Raw genomic sequence first — 14,253 nt, forward strand, 5'->3', positions numbered from 1 at the left:
TAGTCTGGACTATAGAATAGACTATAGTCTGGACTATAGAATAGACTATAGTCTGGACTATAGAATAGACTATAGTCTGGACTATAGAATAGACTATAGTCTGGACTATAGAATAGACTATAGTCTGGACTATAGAATAGACTATAGTCTGGACTATAGAATAGACTATAGTCTGGACTATAGAATAGACTATAGTCTGGACTATAGAATAGACTATAGTCTGGACTATAGAATAGACTATAGTCTGGACTATAGAATAGACTATAGACTATAGTCTGGACTATAGAATAGACTATAGTCTGGACTATAGAATAGACTATAGTCTGGACTATAGAATAGACTATAGTCTGGACTATAGAATAGACTATAGTCTGGACTATAGAATAGACTATAGTCTGGACTATAGAATACACTATAGTCTGGACTATAGAATACACTATAGTCTGGACTATAGAAAAGGCTAGTCTGGACTATAGAATAGGCTATAGTCTGGACTATAGAATACACTATAGTCTGGACTATAGAATAGGCTATAGTCTGGACTATAGAATAGGCTATAGTCTGGACTATAGAATACACTATACTAATAGACTATAGTCTGGACTATAGAATAGACTATAGTCTGGACTATAAAATAGACTATAGTCTGGACTATAAAATAGATTTTTTTTTGGATTATAGAATAGACTGTAGAATAGATTACAGTCTGTACTATAGAATAGAATAGTAGTCTAAACTGTATAATATTGTATTAAATGAAAGGCATTATTTGCTACTTTTTAAAACTAAATAAACTTTTTATTTCAAAGAAAAAATCTTACATCCTTACATCTAAGTATATATTCTAAATAATACAAATTTTGTACTTCATTTGGAAATAATTCTTTGGAACTTTTTAATGTGGTTTGATTTGAATTTAATATGAATGTATAACAACAGCATACACGTTAGTTAGCACAATATCTTACCAATTAAACTGAAAACCAGGATTTAAATATTTAAATTTTGCTATATCTAAAAACATACGATTAGATTCAATTTGATTACGTACATTCATTTCACGTTGTATATCGCGCAGCGAATTTTCAACTTGCATTAAAAGCTCTTGCCATTTTGCAGAGTTATTATTATTATTGATGTTATCACCATTACCAACATTACGTTCAACATTAATATTATCACTATTTGTTTTTTGAGAACCAGCTCTATTATTAATATTATTGATACTATCATTTTGTGAATCGTTTTGTACTATGCTATCTTCAGAATTTGAAAATATTCCCGAATCAGTATGCGTAGTAAGATCTATGGCTTCTGTTTCGTTCACTAATGGAAAGTGCTCCGGCTTAATAATGGACAAGTTATGATGATGAAAAGGTAGACTAGTGTAGGGTCGATTAATTTCCATATCATAGTGATGATTACTCGAATAACTACTCACAACACTGGGGCATGATAAGGAAATCGATGATGTTGATACATTTGTAGCATGATTTTCACAAATATATTCATTTTGTTGCATATTGTTTATAGTAGATAAATTTGTTGGTTGATTGGTTAAATTATTGAAATTATTAAAGGATGCTTGAGTTGTATTCTACAAAAAAAAAAAAGTTATTAAATATAAAATAACAATTGTTTTTGTATGTATATGTAAATAAATACAGTTATTCTACTTTATTTGGTAAATTACATGAGTACTTACTTCATGTAGCTGTTGTTGTTGATTGTTATTCGAGAGAGATTCTTGATTCTCAGAAGATTTTAAACTGTAGTTTATTGGCTGCTCAGATTCTTCATTTGTTGTTAATTTTCCTATCGGCATAACGACATAATCTGTTTTATTCCACTTAAAAAAATTTAGAAAATAACAAACATTTAGTAGACTTTAGTATGGATTATAGTTTAGTTTGTAGTCTGGAATAAACTATAGTCGGGACTATAGAATAAGCTAAAGTCTAGACTATGGATAAATTATGGTCTGAGCTATGGATAAACTATAGTCTGAAATATAGTCTGGACTATAGTTTGGACTATAGAATAAACTATAGTCTGGCCAATAGAATATACTATATATAGTCTGGCCAATAGAATATATGTATACTATAGTATGGCCTTTAGTAGTCTATTCTACTTTATAGGCTGTACTATAGAATAGACTAAGTTTGGACTGTAGGACTAAAGTCTGGACTATCAGCTATTGCAAATGTACCTAACAAACTGATTTTACCATTAATTCATGTTAACAAATTACAAATATTTTGTAGGTATTTAACATTTTCAAATTCACTATAAAAGCAATTATTTTTAGTGTTTTTTTAATAAATATGCTAAATTTCTTTAACTAGACATTTATAAATTATCTGCATAGGATTTACTCTCGGACTGATAGCTTAATTTTTTAACTAAATATGAATGCAGGGTTGCTGAGTGTTAAATATGCCATAACTAAGTATGTCATGGTAAGATTCGATCCAGCCAAACATACATACATTATATTTATTTCTTTATTGTTTGCAAAATATGTCGGTATTTACTTACATTTTGCATTTCGGCAGCCTCTCTCTGTTGCATTTGATGTCTTTGAAAAACAGTCTTTATCTTTAATTTGTGTGTATGCAATAAACTCAAATCCGATGTTGTGTCCAGCGTTATTTGGGAACCTGGTGTTGGGGTTATCATTTCGGATTTCCCTTCATGCTTAAATGAGCAACCGGCATTTGTAGTTGTACGATTACGATTGTTACGGTGGGTAATTTTACGATTGCGCATTAAACGATCGCGTCGTTCCAATAGAGCATTAACTTTCATATCGTGCAGTTTTTCCAATAGATCTGGATGGCGTCTCTAGATAACGGTAATTAAAAATTTTTACATTCAAAAAACTGCTGTTACGTAAATAGTATATGCATGCATTCCAAAGCTACACAAATTTAATCACTTCTGAACTTTCTAAATAAAAACTGCTGTAGAAATAGAACGGAACCGTTTTTGCCACAAATAAGCCTAGCTAGGTATAATCAATTAATAAGGATTTAATTAATAAAACTAACCTTTATATGCATATGAAAATTTCCCGTTGATCGAACACTGCCCCTATAGACACGATCTGGGGGACAGTGACAACATTTGACGGTAACATTTTCACCATCTTGTGTTTGTATTTGATACAATTCACCATTCAAAATGTATGGAATATGTACATGACGTACGTGTATTTTACTTAAATCCCTCGTATCTGAATATTGAGTAGAATTTAAAAGACCACTATTATCACCACCAATCACCAAACTATTGTTTTGTTGCATCGTCGACATCACATTTTGATTGTTATTTACATCGCAAAATGTTGCAGTAGATATTTCACTAGTATTTTCACTATTTTTTAAGGGCACTTGAACTTTAGTTATGATGGCAGAGGAGGAGGAAGATTGCATAGCTTCAGCAGAATTTAATAAGTCGGTTATAATATTTGTGTCATCATTAGATGTTTCTTCCGATACCATGTGATTCATAATTTTAAATTTAAAACCAAGTTTTACCTAAGCCCGCTTGCAACGGATAACAATTTGTAAATAAATTGTCAATTATTTTAAAGAACATTTTTTCGGTTGCTAACTTTGAGTTTCGAGTTTATCTCTTGCCCTTGAAATAGAGAACCAAAATTCGAATCAATTCGTTTTTTGGTTGTTTTTTTTTTCCTGCCATTTACTATCCCTTTTGTTTGTGTTGTTAATATCATTTTGATGTTTTTGTTGTTATTTTTGTTTTGTACAAATTCTCATTTCATCCAATATTTTTTTAGTACTCACACACGATGCATCCCATAGAACATGCAAAAAAATCTTTACAAACCGTTAACTTTTTTCAAGAATGCGAAAGGATTGCCAGGCTGCAATAAAATGTGAACTTGATGGCACATTATCAAAGAAGTCGCTGTATTTTTCAAGACAATTTATCCCGCCGCTGACCGGTATGACGACTTTAGCCCTGTGTATGTTGACTCAGTTTGAGTCAAAGTCAAATTAGAATATTAATTCGATTAAATAATGCCAACTACTACTTATGTACGTACATATGTAGTTTAAATTTTGCGTTATTGCCATAATACCGTGTAATACCCCATTTACACTTACAGCGAAATCTAGTAGATTTGATTTAAAATCTTGTTCAAAATCTAGACCGTTTGCACTTCTTTTTGACATTAGGAATATCAGAAAAGAACACAATTGTTCTATCAAATAATTGTGTTTCGAAGTTAAATTAAACCGAAATTAGAATAAATTAGTTCTTTTTTATTTTCATAAGCTTTGGTTTCACATTCAGAAAGTGCCAAATTTTGCTTTTGTGAAATATTTCATTTGCACAAAAAGTACGTTTTGAAAAAAGTACCAAATTATTCCCGAATTTGGCCCTAAGTAGGGCTTGGAATCACAGTTCCAAAAACAACACCATTTAGTGTACCTAAAACTGACAATTTGTAAATTTTTTTTTTTAAATTGGCTCGTAGAATTCTATTAATAAATATTCATACATATGTAGGTACAAACCAATAAAAAGAAAACAATATTTTACAAATATTCCGTGTTTAAATCTATATAGCACAGATATAACTCAAACGATTCAAATCTGCATTCATTTCTTCCGGAAAAATTGTACTGAATTCGCTGCAGTTTTTCACACCAATCACGCCAGTGACCCGTGTGATGACTTTTTGCGATAAAAAAGTCGTCATACCAAGTCTTCATCTTACTTACTTGACGGACGGACGGACTGACGACGGACGACGGACGGACGGACGGACGGACGACGGACGGACGACGGACGGACGGACGGACGGGGGGACGGACGGACGGACGGACGGACGGACGGACGGACGGACGGACGGACGGACGGACGGACGGACGGACGGACGGACGGACGGACGGACGGACGGACGGACGGACGGACGGACGGACGGACGGACGAGGACGGACGGACGGACGGACGGACGGACGGACGGACGGACGGACGGACGGACGGACGGACGGACGGACGGACGGACGGACGGACGGACGGACGACGGACGGACGGACGGACGGACGGACGGACGGACGGACGGACGGACGGACGGACGGACGGACGGACGGACGGACGGACGGACGGACGGACGGGACGGACGGACGGACGGACGGACGGACGGACGGACGGACGGACGGACGACGGACGGGACGGACGACGGACTACTTACTTACTACTTACTACTACTTACTTACTTACTTACTTACTTACTTACTTACTTACTTACTACTACTTACTTATTAATTACTTACTTACTGGACTTACTTACTTACTTACTTTACTTACTTACTTACTTACTTACGTACTTACTTACGTTACTACGTACTTACTTTCTTACTTATTACTTACTTACTTACTTACTTCTTACTTACTACTTCCTTACTTAATTACTTACTTACTTACTTACCTACGTACTTACTTACTTACTTACTTACTTACTTACTTACTTACTTACTTACTTACTTACTTACTTACCTTACTTACTTACCTACTTACTTACTTTACTTACTTACTTACTTACTACTACTATTTGGATATTACAATTTTTTCGATTATTTGATATGTTCGTGTAAAAATTAGAAACAACCGTTATTAGATGAAGCAGAGTTGCTTTTAAACTCCCCACAAAACTTGGCACAACTTTATTCATGATAATTGTCCAATTTGACATTTATTTGTGGATTGTATTGTTTTTACCGTCACTGACAGTCTTGGTAGAATTCAGGTACGGTAGCACGACTAACATTTTTTTCGATAAATTGAGAAATATTACTTAATAAAAATATATTAATTTTATTTTAGAAAAACAATGGCTTTCGGTGATTATCCAGCTGAATATAACCCTAAGGTACATGGACCTTATGATCCAGCACGCTATTATGGCAAAGGTAATAAAATGACGACTATAAAACCGAAAACACATTATTACATTACGTAATATAAAGAAACGAACTAAAGAATCCTTGTCTATTTTTCTTGCAGCTGATGTACCATTGGGTCAAGTAAAATTGGGCGAATTGGGTGCCTGGATTTCACGCCGTAGCAAGACTCCAAGTGCTATTGCTGGTGCCATGAGCCGTGCCTGGTGGCGTTGGCAACACAAATATGTCCAACCCAAGCGCGCTGGTATTGCTCCCTTCTTCCAAATCACCGCTGTCGCTATGACATTCTTCTATACCATTAACTACGGCAAGATGAGACACCACAGAAATTACAAACATCATTAAACATTTGAAGGCCTGGCCTTAGCATTAAACCCGGTTAGCGCTTTTTGAGCATGTATAACATGTTTAATTGTTGCAGCGGGAACGAAAAAGATAAGCAAGTGTTTTTGTGTAACATTTGCTCATACTCTATTAATAACATTTCACGTATTTAATTAATAAAGAACTTTAAATGTTTTGGAAAGAATAAAAAACTATAAATCCAAATTGAGAGCACATACATTTTTTCCAAAAGTTACCTAACCTCAAAAAAAGTTAAATTGATTAAATCAAGTTAGATAGTAGACAAAAAGAGTTTTTTGCAGTTTTCTGCATAAAGATGTTACAAGTAAAAAATATATTAGGGGTTTGCAAAATTCATCTATATAATTAAAAAAGTTATGCATAAAAAATAGCCTGTTTTCCATCTGAAGAGTTGCCGGACTGATTATTCAAAATAGAATTTGACAGCCTGACTTATGGGAGAATTTTTTTACATATGGTTTCTGACAGTTAAGAATTAAATTCGATAAGCATAAACTCAATCAGCTGTTGAAGTAAGTACATCTTGTATGAATTCATCTTGTGAAACTGTAGTTTTGTTTACATTTTATATACGTATTTGCGGTATTTTTTTACAGTTGCTGGCAGCAGATATGTTAAATGCAAAAGAAATCTTGGATTTATTAGAAAAATATCCAGAAGGTTATCTTAGGCCGGACCATTATCTATTTACGGCAAGTAATTCAAATCTTTTGGAAACCTATAAAAAACTTGGAGCAATAAGCAGCAAAGAAGATGAACTACTAAATGTTTCACACAATAGTTGCGGCGCCAGTGAGATTTTTTGCAATATTCTTGGCTGCTGCATGATCTTCGATAGTGTAGCTTCTTACCAGAGCCATTACAATGTAATGCATCGTTTTATTTGTGCCGAATGCAAAAAATCTTTGCCTACGGAACATTTATTAGATTTACACATATCAGAGCACCATGATTCCTACTTCAAGGCTAGAGTAGATAGAGGTGAACGTTTATTTAAATGCTATTTGGAGGAATGTAAAGAAATATTTGAAAATGCTATGCAACGCAAAGAGCATTGTATAAAACAACATAAATTTCCCAGTAATTTTAGATTTGATCAAATGGTCAAAAATGGCCAACATAAAAAGGATAAAGCATCACAGAATAGCTCCAAACAAATGGCAATGGAGGTGGTTGAAGCTTTAAAATCGAAAGAGTTTCAACATAAGGAATTGAAAATGATTTCATTTGGCCATCAAAAAGAACGTACATTTCGTCCTAGAAATGGTCCAAAACCCAAACCCGATGCCGGCAAGACTTTGGAAAATATGAATACTTTGAAAGAAGCTTTGGAATCAATGAACTGATATAGTATACATTTGTTATTACATTTTTTAAAATATTTATTGAATAAACATACAAAATTAAAATCTAAAGCTTTTACTTATTCTTTGAGCTAATCCTGTAACAAAATAAACAACAAAATTAATATTAATATTGACAAAAGAAAATTGTAGCATTAACTTACTTGCTGCTGGAATTGGCATTGATGTAGTGATATAAAACCACTAGCAGGAATAAGAATACTCCCAAAACATTGGAGAATATGGCTAATTGGACATCTGTAATCATATTGTGGTAGGGGCTGTCTACGCTAGAAGTAAAGAAAATTTTGGACACGTCATATACTCTGAGTATCTTTATCAAATGATATTAAAATGCTGCTTATTAGCAGATTTTAAATCATATTTCAATCTACTGGTTTATTTTAGTTTTATATTTTAATATTTAATCATTTTTTTGCACCTTTTTGTGGATAAATAAAAAAATATTAATAATTTTATGCCGGTTTGCACAGTTTGTTTTTTCTTTTTTTTGTTGATAGAATATTCTGTTTTTCACAACAGTGATGGTAATTTAGCTATTTTATTGAGGCATGTTTAGCATTAGTGAGAATTATAGCGATTTCTTCAGCGTTGTAATTGTTAATAAGTCTAAAGTTTAGACATTTTTTTTAGGAATTAGGAACCGCTTTTCATTTTTCTTTTTTTATATCTACTTTGTATAACAGATCATTGGCCTGGCGAAAAGATATAGGTAAGAAATTTTTCACGTAATTTAAGCAAATAATCATTTATCAACTGGAATGGATATCATAATTTACGACACGGCCACACATCAAATTTGCCTGACTCAAACGGTAAGTTTTTATATTAGGTTAGTGAAAAAACTCACATGTATATATGCGGTGTGAGTTTTTTTTACTAACACAATCAAAAAACTTACCGTTTGAGGCGCTTTACAGTAAACCTCCAAACATTTCTAAATCCTGAAAAAATATTTTATTTACTTTAGTTGGCAACCTTTTGTCAGTCTCAAATGAAATTTACTGATTTGTTTACAAATAAAAGTATTGAAATGGTTTGTTTTGTTTGCACAGAAAATGCTAATCAAACTTTAGCAATATTTCGAGATGGGGAAATTAATTCCAAAATTGCTGTAATTATTGAAAAACATCTACGTCTAAAAGCAAGTAGAGAAACAATAAAAATACACTTGAAACGAGATTTTGATAGCCAGAAAATTTCTTTACAGCCACAGCTAATTGAGAAGCAGGAGGAAGCTTTGGAGATATGCAATCAATGTTGGGAAAAACTACGTGACTTTAATGAGTTCTTTGAATATGTGGCAAAAGTTCACAAAGAACAAACGGAATATTTACCGGGACAATTGGAAAATATTCATCGCCCGTATCCTTCAGCAATTGTTCCGCCAAATATTTTGCTGGATGAAATACATATATTGGAACCGCATATAAAAACAGAAACATTGCAGGAAAATTTAGATGATAATGCGGAATTGCATTTTTTTGAAACTAACGGTGTTTCTACAGAAAATCCACTTTTAGAAGTGACTTCAGAATATGATAATGATGGAATGGAAGAAGAATTCATTAACATAGATACCAAAAACAAGAATGAAAAACAGAAAAATACTAAACCAAGAAGATCTAAAAGGTTATCCAAAAGGTCTAAAACAACTGAAGTAAACGCTGTTGATGAATACAATGAACAGTCATTAGCTTCCCTACTAGATAATATTAAACGTACGTACTATGCAAACAACGAATTAACGGAAAGCCCGGAAAAGAAAACTTTACTATCTCGTTATCTTTTAGCAATCGTTCCTACAAATATTTCGCTGGATGAGAAACATATATTGGAACCGTATGTAAAAACAGAAACATTGGAGGAAACTTTAGATGATAATGTGGAATTGCATTTTTTTGAACCTGACGATGTTACTACCGAAAATCCACTTTTAGAACTGACTCCAGAAGATAATAATAGCAGAATGGAAGAATTCATTAACATAGGGACGATAAACAAGAATGAAAAACAGGAAAATAATAAAACAAGTAGATCTGAAGATAGTTTTGAATCGTACGATGCAAACAACGAATTAAAGGAAGGTCCGGTAAAGAAAAAGAAGACAAAAAGAACTTCACTATCCCGTACGGAAGCCAAGCGTACAATAAAAGCTGATAATAAAACCAATGAACCAAAACATAAAAAAGGTCATGTGCTATTAGAGGAAAATTATGATTTCATCAAAAAACACATAAAAATGTTTTGTCAAATGTGTTTCTATATTGGTGAAGATTATACAAATTTAACAAAACATTATAAAGAGAAACATGCTGATGTTAAACCTTTCATAAGATGCTGCGAACGTAAATTGGATTGTCCGTCAGATATTTTACAACATGCTTACTTCCATGAAGACCCGGAACATTTTAAGTGTCAAATATGTGGTAAAACGTTTATAAATAACTGTGGACTTAAAGATCATATTATGAATCATCACGAACCAGAAGAAAATCTACCCTTTGGCTGTGATGAATGTCCGCGCAGATTTTCAAGAAGAAAAGTATTGGAACGTCATAAAGCTAAACATATACCCAAAGCGGAAAGATCACACTTTTGCGAGATATGTCAACCGCCGAAAGCGTAATTATGAGTTTATAGTTTTATTATGAAACAAATATACAAAAAGGTTTTTATTTACAGATTTGCTAGTGATTACATTTTACAGATACACATCAAATCTCGTCATACAAATGCCTCCAATATTTGTCATGTATGCGCTAAAAAAATACTTGATAAAAAAACTTTTGAAAAACATGTGCGTTCACATTTTGTGACAAGCGGTTCGCGTATTAAATGCCCGCGAAAAGGTTGCGGAAGTTGGCTTAAGGATAAACATAATTTGCAACTACATTTAAGAAGTCTTCACAAACCAGCGAAATTCGAGTGCCCCGAATGTGGGCGTATATGTAAAAATAAACATTCTTTAACATGTCATTTAAGAAATACACATTCCAACCAAATCTTTACGTGTGATGAGTGTCAAAAGAACTTTAAAAGTGCTATGTCGTTAAAGGTAAGTTTTCACTTAAGTACAAACGATAATTATATTATGTATTGTTTATTTTTACTAAAATTTTTTAGGAACATATGGCCAGTCACACGGGCGTACCTCTGTACAGTTGTCCATTTTGTACCAAAACTTTCAATTTCAGGGCAAATATGTATACACATAGGAAGAAAGTACATCCTTTAGAATATCATTTAGTTCACAAATCCAAAATAGATTTTATGTCCAATTTTTCCATTTGAATAAAGGGGAAAATTCTATAAATCGACTTTTGAGTAATCCATTGCTGAAAAAAGGTAACAAATGATAAAATCTATACAGGATGCACTAAGGGACCTTTTGTTACTTTTTCGTTCTTCAACTGGTTCTTTCTCAGTTTTATATAATGTATATTGATCCTAGAAACATAAAACTAAGCATTCAGGGACTTGAGTAAATGAAAATCGCAAATTGAGTATTTTCTGACACTTTTTCGTTTTTTAACTGGTACTTTTTGAATATTATAGGAACCTAAAAACTAAATTGGTTGTATAAATATTTGATGGGAGGAATTTCTGGTTGAAAATTAAACATGTTGATTTAATGAAAATCTATAAAAAGGGACTTTGTATTACATTTTTAATCTTCAACTTGAGACTAACTGCCTTATTCATAAACATTTATCAAAGGTTTATAGAACAAATTTTGTATGAAAATTTGATTTATAAACCTTTGATAAAAGTTTATGAATAAGACCCTAAATCATAATTTTCTGTAATATTGATTTGAACCGAGGACCTTCAGTTCCCTCCCAGAGATCTCAAAAATTCCGTTATTTTTTAGCATATCGCGGGAAAAATAATTAACATTTTTGTTAGTGTGCGTCTGGTCCACAAAACGTATTATAAGAAATATATACATATTTCAAATAATTCTGAAATACCAAACCAAATACGAAACTATTTTTTAAATATTTTTCTGTATACGTTAAAAATTACGACAATTTTGACAGCCACATACATATTTCCATAAAAAACGAAAATAATATGACTCTTAACCCACTAAAAATCAAAAAAATCCACAAAAATTTTGCAAAAAAACAAAGATATTTTATTTTTCAAAAATTATACTGAGGTCAGGATTTTCAACAGAAAAGATTTTTGTGTGTGTTCTGTCCATTAATACGGGACAAGCTAATGTATGTTGACTTAAAATTTTTAGCAATTGTAACTTTCCTAAACCTGCAAACATTTTCCAAACCCTGAAAAAATATTTTATTTACTTGATATGGCAACCTCGTGGCAATCATAAGTGAAATTTACTGATTTGTTTACAAATAAAAGAATTGAAAGTTTTTATAAAAATGATTTGTTTTGTTTGCACAGAAAATGCTAATCAAACTTTAGCAATATTTCGAGATGGGGAAATTAATTCCAAAATTGCTGTAATTATTGAAAAACATCTACGTCTAAAGGCAAGTAAAGAAAAAATACTTGACGAAACGAGATTTTAATAGCCAGAACATTTCTTTACAGCCACAGCTAATGGAGAAGCAGGAGGAAGCCTTGGAAATTTGCAATCAATGTTGGGAAAAACTACGTGACTTTAATGAGTTCTTTGAATATGTGGCAAAAGTTCACAAAGATCAAACGAAATATTTACCGGAACAATTGCTGGAAGATACGGGCGGTGAGCTGGATGAGAAACATACATGGGAACCGCATATAAAAACAGAAACATTGGAGGAAACTTTAGATGACAATGTGGAATTGCATTTTTTTGAAACTGACGATGTTTTTACTGAAAATCCACTTTTAGAACTGACTCCTGAAGATGATGATGGAATGGAAGAATTGATTAATAACGAGACCAGAAACAATGAAAAACAGAAAAATACCAAAACAAGAAGATCTAAAAAAATATCCAAAAGGCCTAAAACACCTGAAGTAAGTGCTGATGATGAAGACAATGAACAGTCATTAGCTTCCCTACTTGATGATATTAAACATGAAGATAGTGATGAATTGTACGATGCAAACAACGAATTAAAGGAAAGTCCGGAAAAGAAAAAGAAGACAAAAAGAACTTCACTACCTCGTACGGAAGCCAAGCGTACAAAGAAAGCTGCTGATAAAACTAATGAACCAAAACGTAGAAAGGGTCATGTGCTATTAGAAGAAAATGATGGCCTTATCAAAAAACACATAAAAATGTTGTGTCAAATGTGTTCCTATATTGGTGAAGATTTTTCAAATTTAATAAAACATTATAAAGAGGAGCATGCCGGTGTTAAACCCTTCATAAAATGCTGCGAACGTAAATTGGATTGTCCGTCAGATATTTTACAACATGCTTACTTCCATGAAGATCCGGAACATTTTAAGTGTCAAATATGTGGTAAAACGTTTATAAATAACTCTGGACTTAAAGACCATTTTATGAAACATCACGAACCCGAAGAAAATCTCCCCTATGGCTGTGATGAATGTCCGCGTAGATTTTCCAGAAAAAATCTATTGGCGCATCATAAAGCTAAACATATACCCAAAACTGAAAGATCACACTTTTGCGAGATATGTCAACCGCCGAAAGCGTAATTATGAGTTTAGGGTTTTATTATGAAACAAATATACAAAAAGGTTTTTATTTACAGATTTGCTAGTGAGTACATTTTACAGATACACATAAAATCACGTCATACAAAAGCTTCCAATATTTGTCATGTTTGCGCTAAAGAAATACGAGATAAACAAGCTTTTGAAAAACATGTGCGTTTACATTTCGAGACAAGTGGTCCGCGTATTAAATGCCCGCGAGAAGGTTGCGAAAGTTGGCTTAAGGATGAAGATAATTTGAAACAACATTTAAGGCGTTTCCACAATCAAGCGAAATTCGAGTGTCCCGAATGTGGACGTATATGTAAAAATAAACATTCTTTAACATGCCATTTAAGAAATACACATTCCACCCAAATCTTTACGTGTGAAGAGTGTCAAAAGAACTTTAAAAGTGCTTTGTCTTTAAAGGTAAGTTTTCACTTTAGTTCAAATGAAAATTATAGTATGTATGGTATATTATTTTCAGGAACATATGGCCGGTCACACGGGCGAACCTTTGTACAGTTGTCCATTTTGTACCAGAACTTTCAATTCCAAGGCAAATATGTATTCACATAAGAAAAAAGCTCATCCTGTAGAGTGGGATTTAGTTAACAAATCCAAAATGGGTTTTATATAATACGTTTATTTTTTATTTTGTTTGTTATTTTAAATTAATAAAGTATTTATTAAGAACAAGTAATGATTGTTTTGAATTTTGTATTATTAGGAAAAAAAACTGCCGTTTTTGCAGTGATGCCAGCTGAAGTTTAAAATTTTTTGTTAATAATTTGCTATGAATGCCAAAAATAGAAGAATAAAATAATAGTTTTGTTCCCGTATTCGATAATTATGTAAAATTTTTGCAAATTTTTAAACGTTTTTAATTGTCAACTGAAAAAACATAGCTAGATAGCAAAAGAGTTAATTTCAAAATATCTTTAATGTAGCAT

General features: G+C 32.6%; 6 protein-coding genes across 9 annotated transcripts; 4 read left to right on the forward strand and 2 right to left on the reverse strand.

The window, feature by feature from the left end:
• Positions 1 to 773: 773 nt before the first annotated feature.
• LOC119610262 (protein kinase 4) lies at positions 774 to 3,732 on the reverse strand. 2 transcript variants are annotated; one of them, XM_037965401.1, is made up of 5 exons: positions 3,054 to 3,732; positions 2,542 to 2,847; positions 1,706 to 1,849; positions 1,052 to 1,597; positions 775 to 976 (listed from the first exon to the last, which is right to left on the reverse strand). In XM_037965401.1, the coding sequence occupies exons 1-5, from the start codon at positions 3,513 to 3,515 to the stop codon at positions 965 to 967; spliced, it is 1,470 nt and encodes a 489-aa protein (XP_037821329.1). In that variant the 5' UTR covers positions 3,516 to 3,732; the 3' UTR covers positions 775 to 964. The 2 variants fall into 2 exon arrangements, with proteins under 2 accessions (XP_037821328.1, XP_037821329.1); XM_037965400.1 differs by having other exon boundaries at positions 774 to 1,597.
• Positions 3,733 to 5,679: 1,947 nt separating this feature from the next.
• On the forward strand, positions 5,680 to 6,495 carry LOC119610257 (putative ATP synthase subunit f, mitochondrial). The gene is made up of 3 exons (XM_037965394.1): positions 5,680 to 5,785; positions 5,863 to 5,948; positions 6,043 to 6,495. The coding sequence occupies exons 1-3, from the start codon at positions 5,709 to 5,711 to the stop codon at positions 6,285 to 6,287; spliced, it is 408 nt and encodes a 135-aa protein (XP_037821322.1). The 5' UTR covers positions 5,680 to 5,708; the 3' UTR covers positions 6,288 to 6,495.
• A 190-nt stretch (positions 6,496 to 6,685) lies between these two features.
• On the forward strand, positions 6,686 to 7,723 carry LOC119610256 (protein lethal(2)k10201). Its single transcript, XM_037965392.1, has 2 exons — positions 6,686 to 6,820; positions 6,905 to 7,723. The coding sequence occupies exon 2, from the start codon at positions 6,920 to 6,922 to the stop codon at positions 7,652 to 7,654; it is 735 nt and encodes a 244-aa protein (XP_037821320.1). The 5' UTR covers positions 6,686 to 6,820; positions 6,905 to 6,919; the 3' UTR covers positions 7,655 to 7,723.
• On the reverse strand, positions 7,666 to 8,303 carry LOC119610258 (dolichyl-diphosphooligosaccharide--protein glycosyltransferase subunit 4). 2 transcript variants are annotated; one of them, XM_037965396.1, is made up of 3 exons: positions 8,094 to 8,303; positions 7,816 to 7,936; positions 7,666 to 7,749 (listed from the first exon to the last, which is right to left on the reverse strand). In XM_037965396.1, exons 2-3 carry the CDS (start codon positions 7,917 to 7,919, stop codon positions 7,728 to 7,730), a joined length of 126 nt encoding a protein of 41 aa, XP_037821324.1. In that variant the 5' UTR covers positions 7,920 to 7,936; positions 8,094 to 8,303; the 3' UTR covers positions 7,666 to 7,727. The 2 variants fall into 2 exon arrangements, with proteins under 2 accessions (XP_037821324.1, XP_037821323.1); XM_037965395.1 differs by having other exon boundaries at positions 7,816 to 7,941.
• A 353-nt stretch (positions 8,304 to 8,656) lies between these two features.
• Positions 8,657 to 11,844, forward strand: LOC119610252 (transcription factor grauzone-like). Of its 2 annotated transcripts, XM_037965389.1 has the most exons (5): positions 8,657 to 8,816; positions 8,883 to 9,393; positions 9,466 to 10,297; positions 10,358 to 10,730; positions 10,799 to 11,844. In XM_037965389.1, exons 1-5 carry the CDS (start codon positions 8,667 to 8,669, stop codon positions 10,964 to 10,966), a joined length of 2,034 nt encoding a protein of 677 aa, XP_037821317.1. In that variant the 5' UTR covers positions 8,657 to 8,666; the 3' UTR covers positions 10,967 to 11,844. The 2 variants fall into 2 exon arrangements, with proteins under 2 accessions (XP_037821317.1, XP_037821316.1); XM_037965388.1 differs by having other exon boundaries at positions 8,883 to 10,297.
• A 141-nt stretch (positions 11,845 to 11,985) lies between these two features.
• Positions 11,986 to 13,996, forward strand: LOC119610254 (transcription factor grauzone-like). Its single transcript, XM_037965390.1, has 4 exons — positions 11,986 to 12,177; positions 12,239 to 13,296; positions 13,357 to 13,729; positions 13,788 to 13,996. Exons 1-4 carry the CDS (start codon positions 12,067 to 12,069, stop codon positions 13,938 to 13,940), a joined length of 1,695 nt encoding a protein of 564 aa, XP_037821318.1. The 5' UTR covers positions 11,986 to 12,066; the 3' UTR covers positions 13,941 to 13,996.
• Positions 13,997 to 14,253: the final 257 nt, after the last annotated feature.

The sequence above is a fragment of the Lucilia sericata genome, unplaced genomic scaffold, assembly GCF_015586225.1.
Source record: "Lucilia sericata isolate MDLA Ls3-8-SP2 unplaced genomic scaffold, ASM1558622v1 Contig001144F_arrow, whole genome shotgun sequence".
In the NCBI taxonomy this organism is placed as follows: Eukaryota; Metazoa; Arthropoda; class Insecta; order Diptera; family Calliphoridae; genus Lucilia; species Lucilia sericata.

Bases quoted from the DNA above. Each gene is read 5' to 3' on its own strand.
- LOC119610262 (XM_037965400.1), bottom strand. From the start codon at position 3,515: ATGAATCACATGGTATCGGAAGAAACATCTAATGATGACACAAATATT. The intron at 2,848-3,053 runs GTTAGTTTTATT...ACCGTTATCTAG, and splicing joins ATTTTCATATGCATATAAAG to AGACGCCATCCAGATCTATT. The intron at 1,850-2,541 runs GTAAGTAAATAC...AATTTTTTTAAG, and splicing joins AGGCTGCCGAAATGCAAAAT to TGGAATAAAACAGATTATGT.
- LOC119610257 (XM_037965394.1), top strand. From the start codon at position 5,709: ATGATAATTGTCCAATTTGACATTTATTTGTGGATTGTATTGTTTTTA. The intron at 5,786-5,862 runs GTACGGTAGCAC...ATTTTATTTTAG, and splicing joins ACAGTCTTGGTAGAATTCAG to AAAAACAATGGCTTTCGGTG. The intron at 5,949-6,042 runs GTAATAAAATGA...TTTTTCTTGCAG, and splicing joins AGCACGCTATTATGGCAAAG to CTGATGTACCATTGGGTCAA.
- LOC119610256 (XM_037965392.1), top strand. From the start codon at position 6,920: ATGTTAAATGCAAAAGAAATCTTGGATTTATTAGAAAAATATCCAGAA.
- LOC119610258 (XM_037965396.1), bottom strand. From the start codon at position 7,919: ATGATTACAGATGTCCAATTAGCCATATTCTCCAATGTTTTGGGAGTA. The intron at 7,750-7,815 runs GTAAGTTAATGC...ATTTTGTTACAG, and splicing joins AATGCCAATTCCAGCAGCAA to GATTAGCTCAAAGAATAAGT.
- LOC119610252 (XM_037965388.1), top strand. From the start codon at position 8,667: ATGAAATTTACTGATTTGTTTACAAATAAAAGTATTGAAATGGTTTGT. The intron at 10,298-10,357 runs GTAATTATGAGT...TTTTATTTACAG, and splicing joins ATATGTCAACCGCCGAAAGC to ATTTGCTAGTGATTACATTT. The intron at 10,731-10,798 runs GTAAGTTTTCAC...AAAATTTTTTAG, and splicing joins AAAGTGCTATGTCGTTAAAG to GAACATATGGCCAGTCACAC.
- LOC119610254 (XM_037965390.1), top strand. From the start codon at position 12,067: ATGATTTGTTTTGTTTGCACAGAAAATGCTAATCAAACTTTAGCAATA. The intron at 12,178-12,238 runs GCAAGTAAAGAA...ATTTCTTTACAG, and splicing joins AAAAACATCTACGTCTAAAG to CCACAGCTAATGGAGAAGCA. The intron at 13,730-13,787 runs GTAAGTTTTCAC...TATTATTTTCAG, and splicing joins AAAGTGCTTTGTCTTTAAAG to GAACATATGGCCGGTCACAC.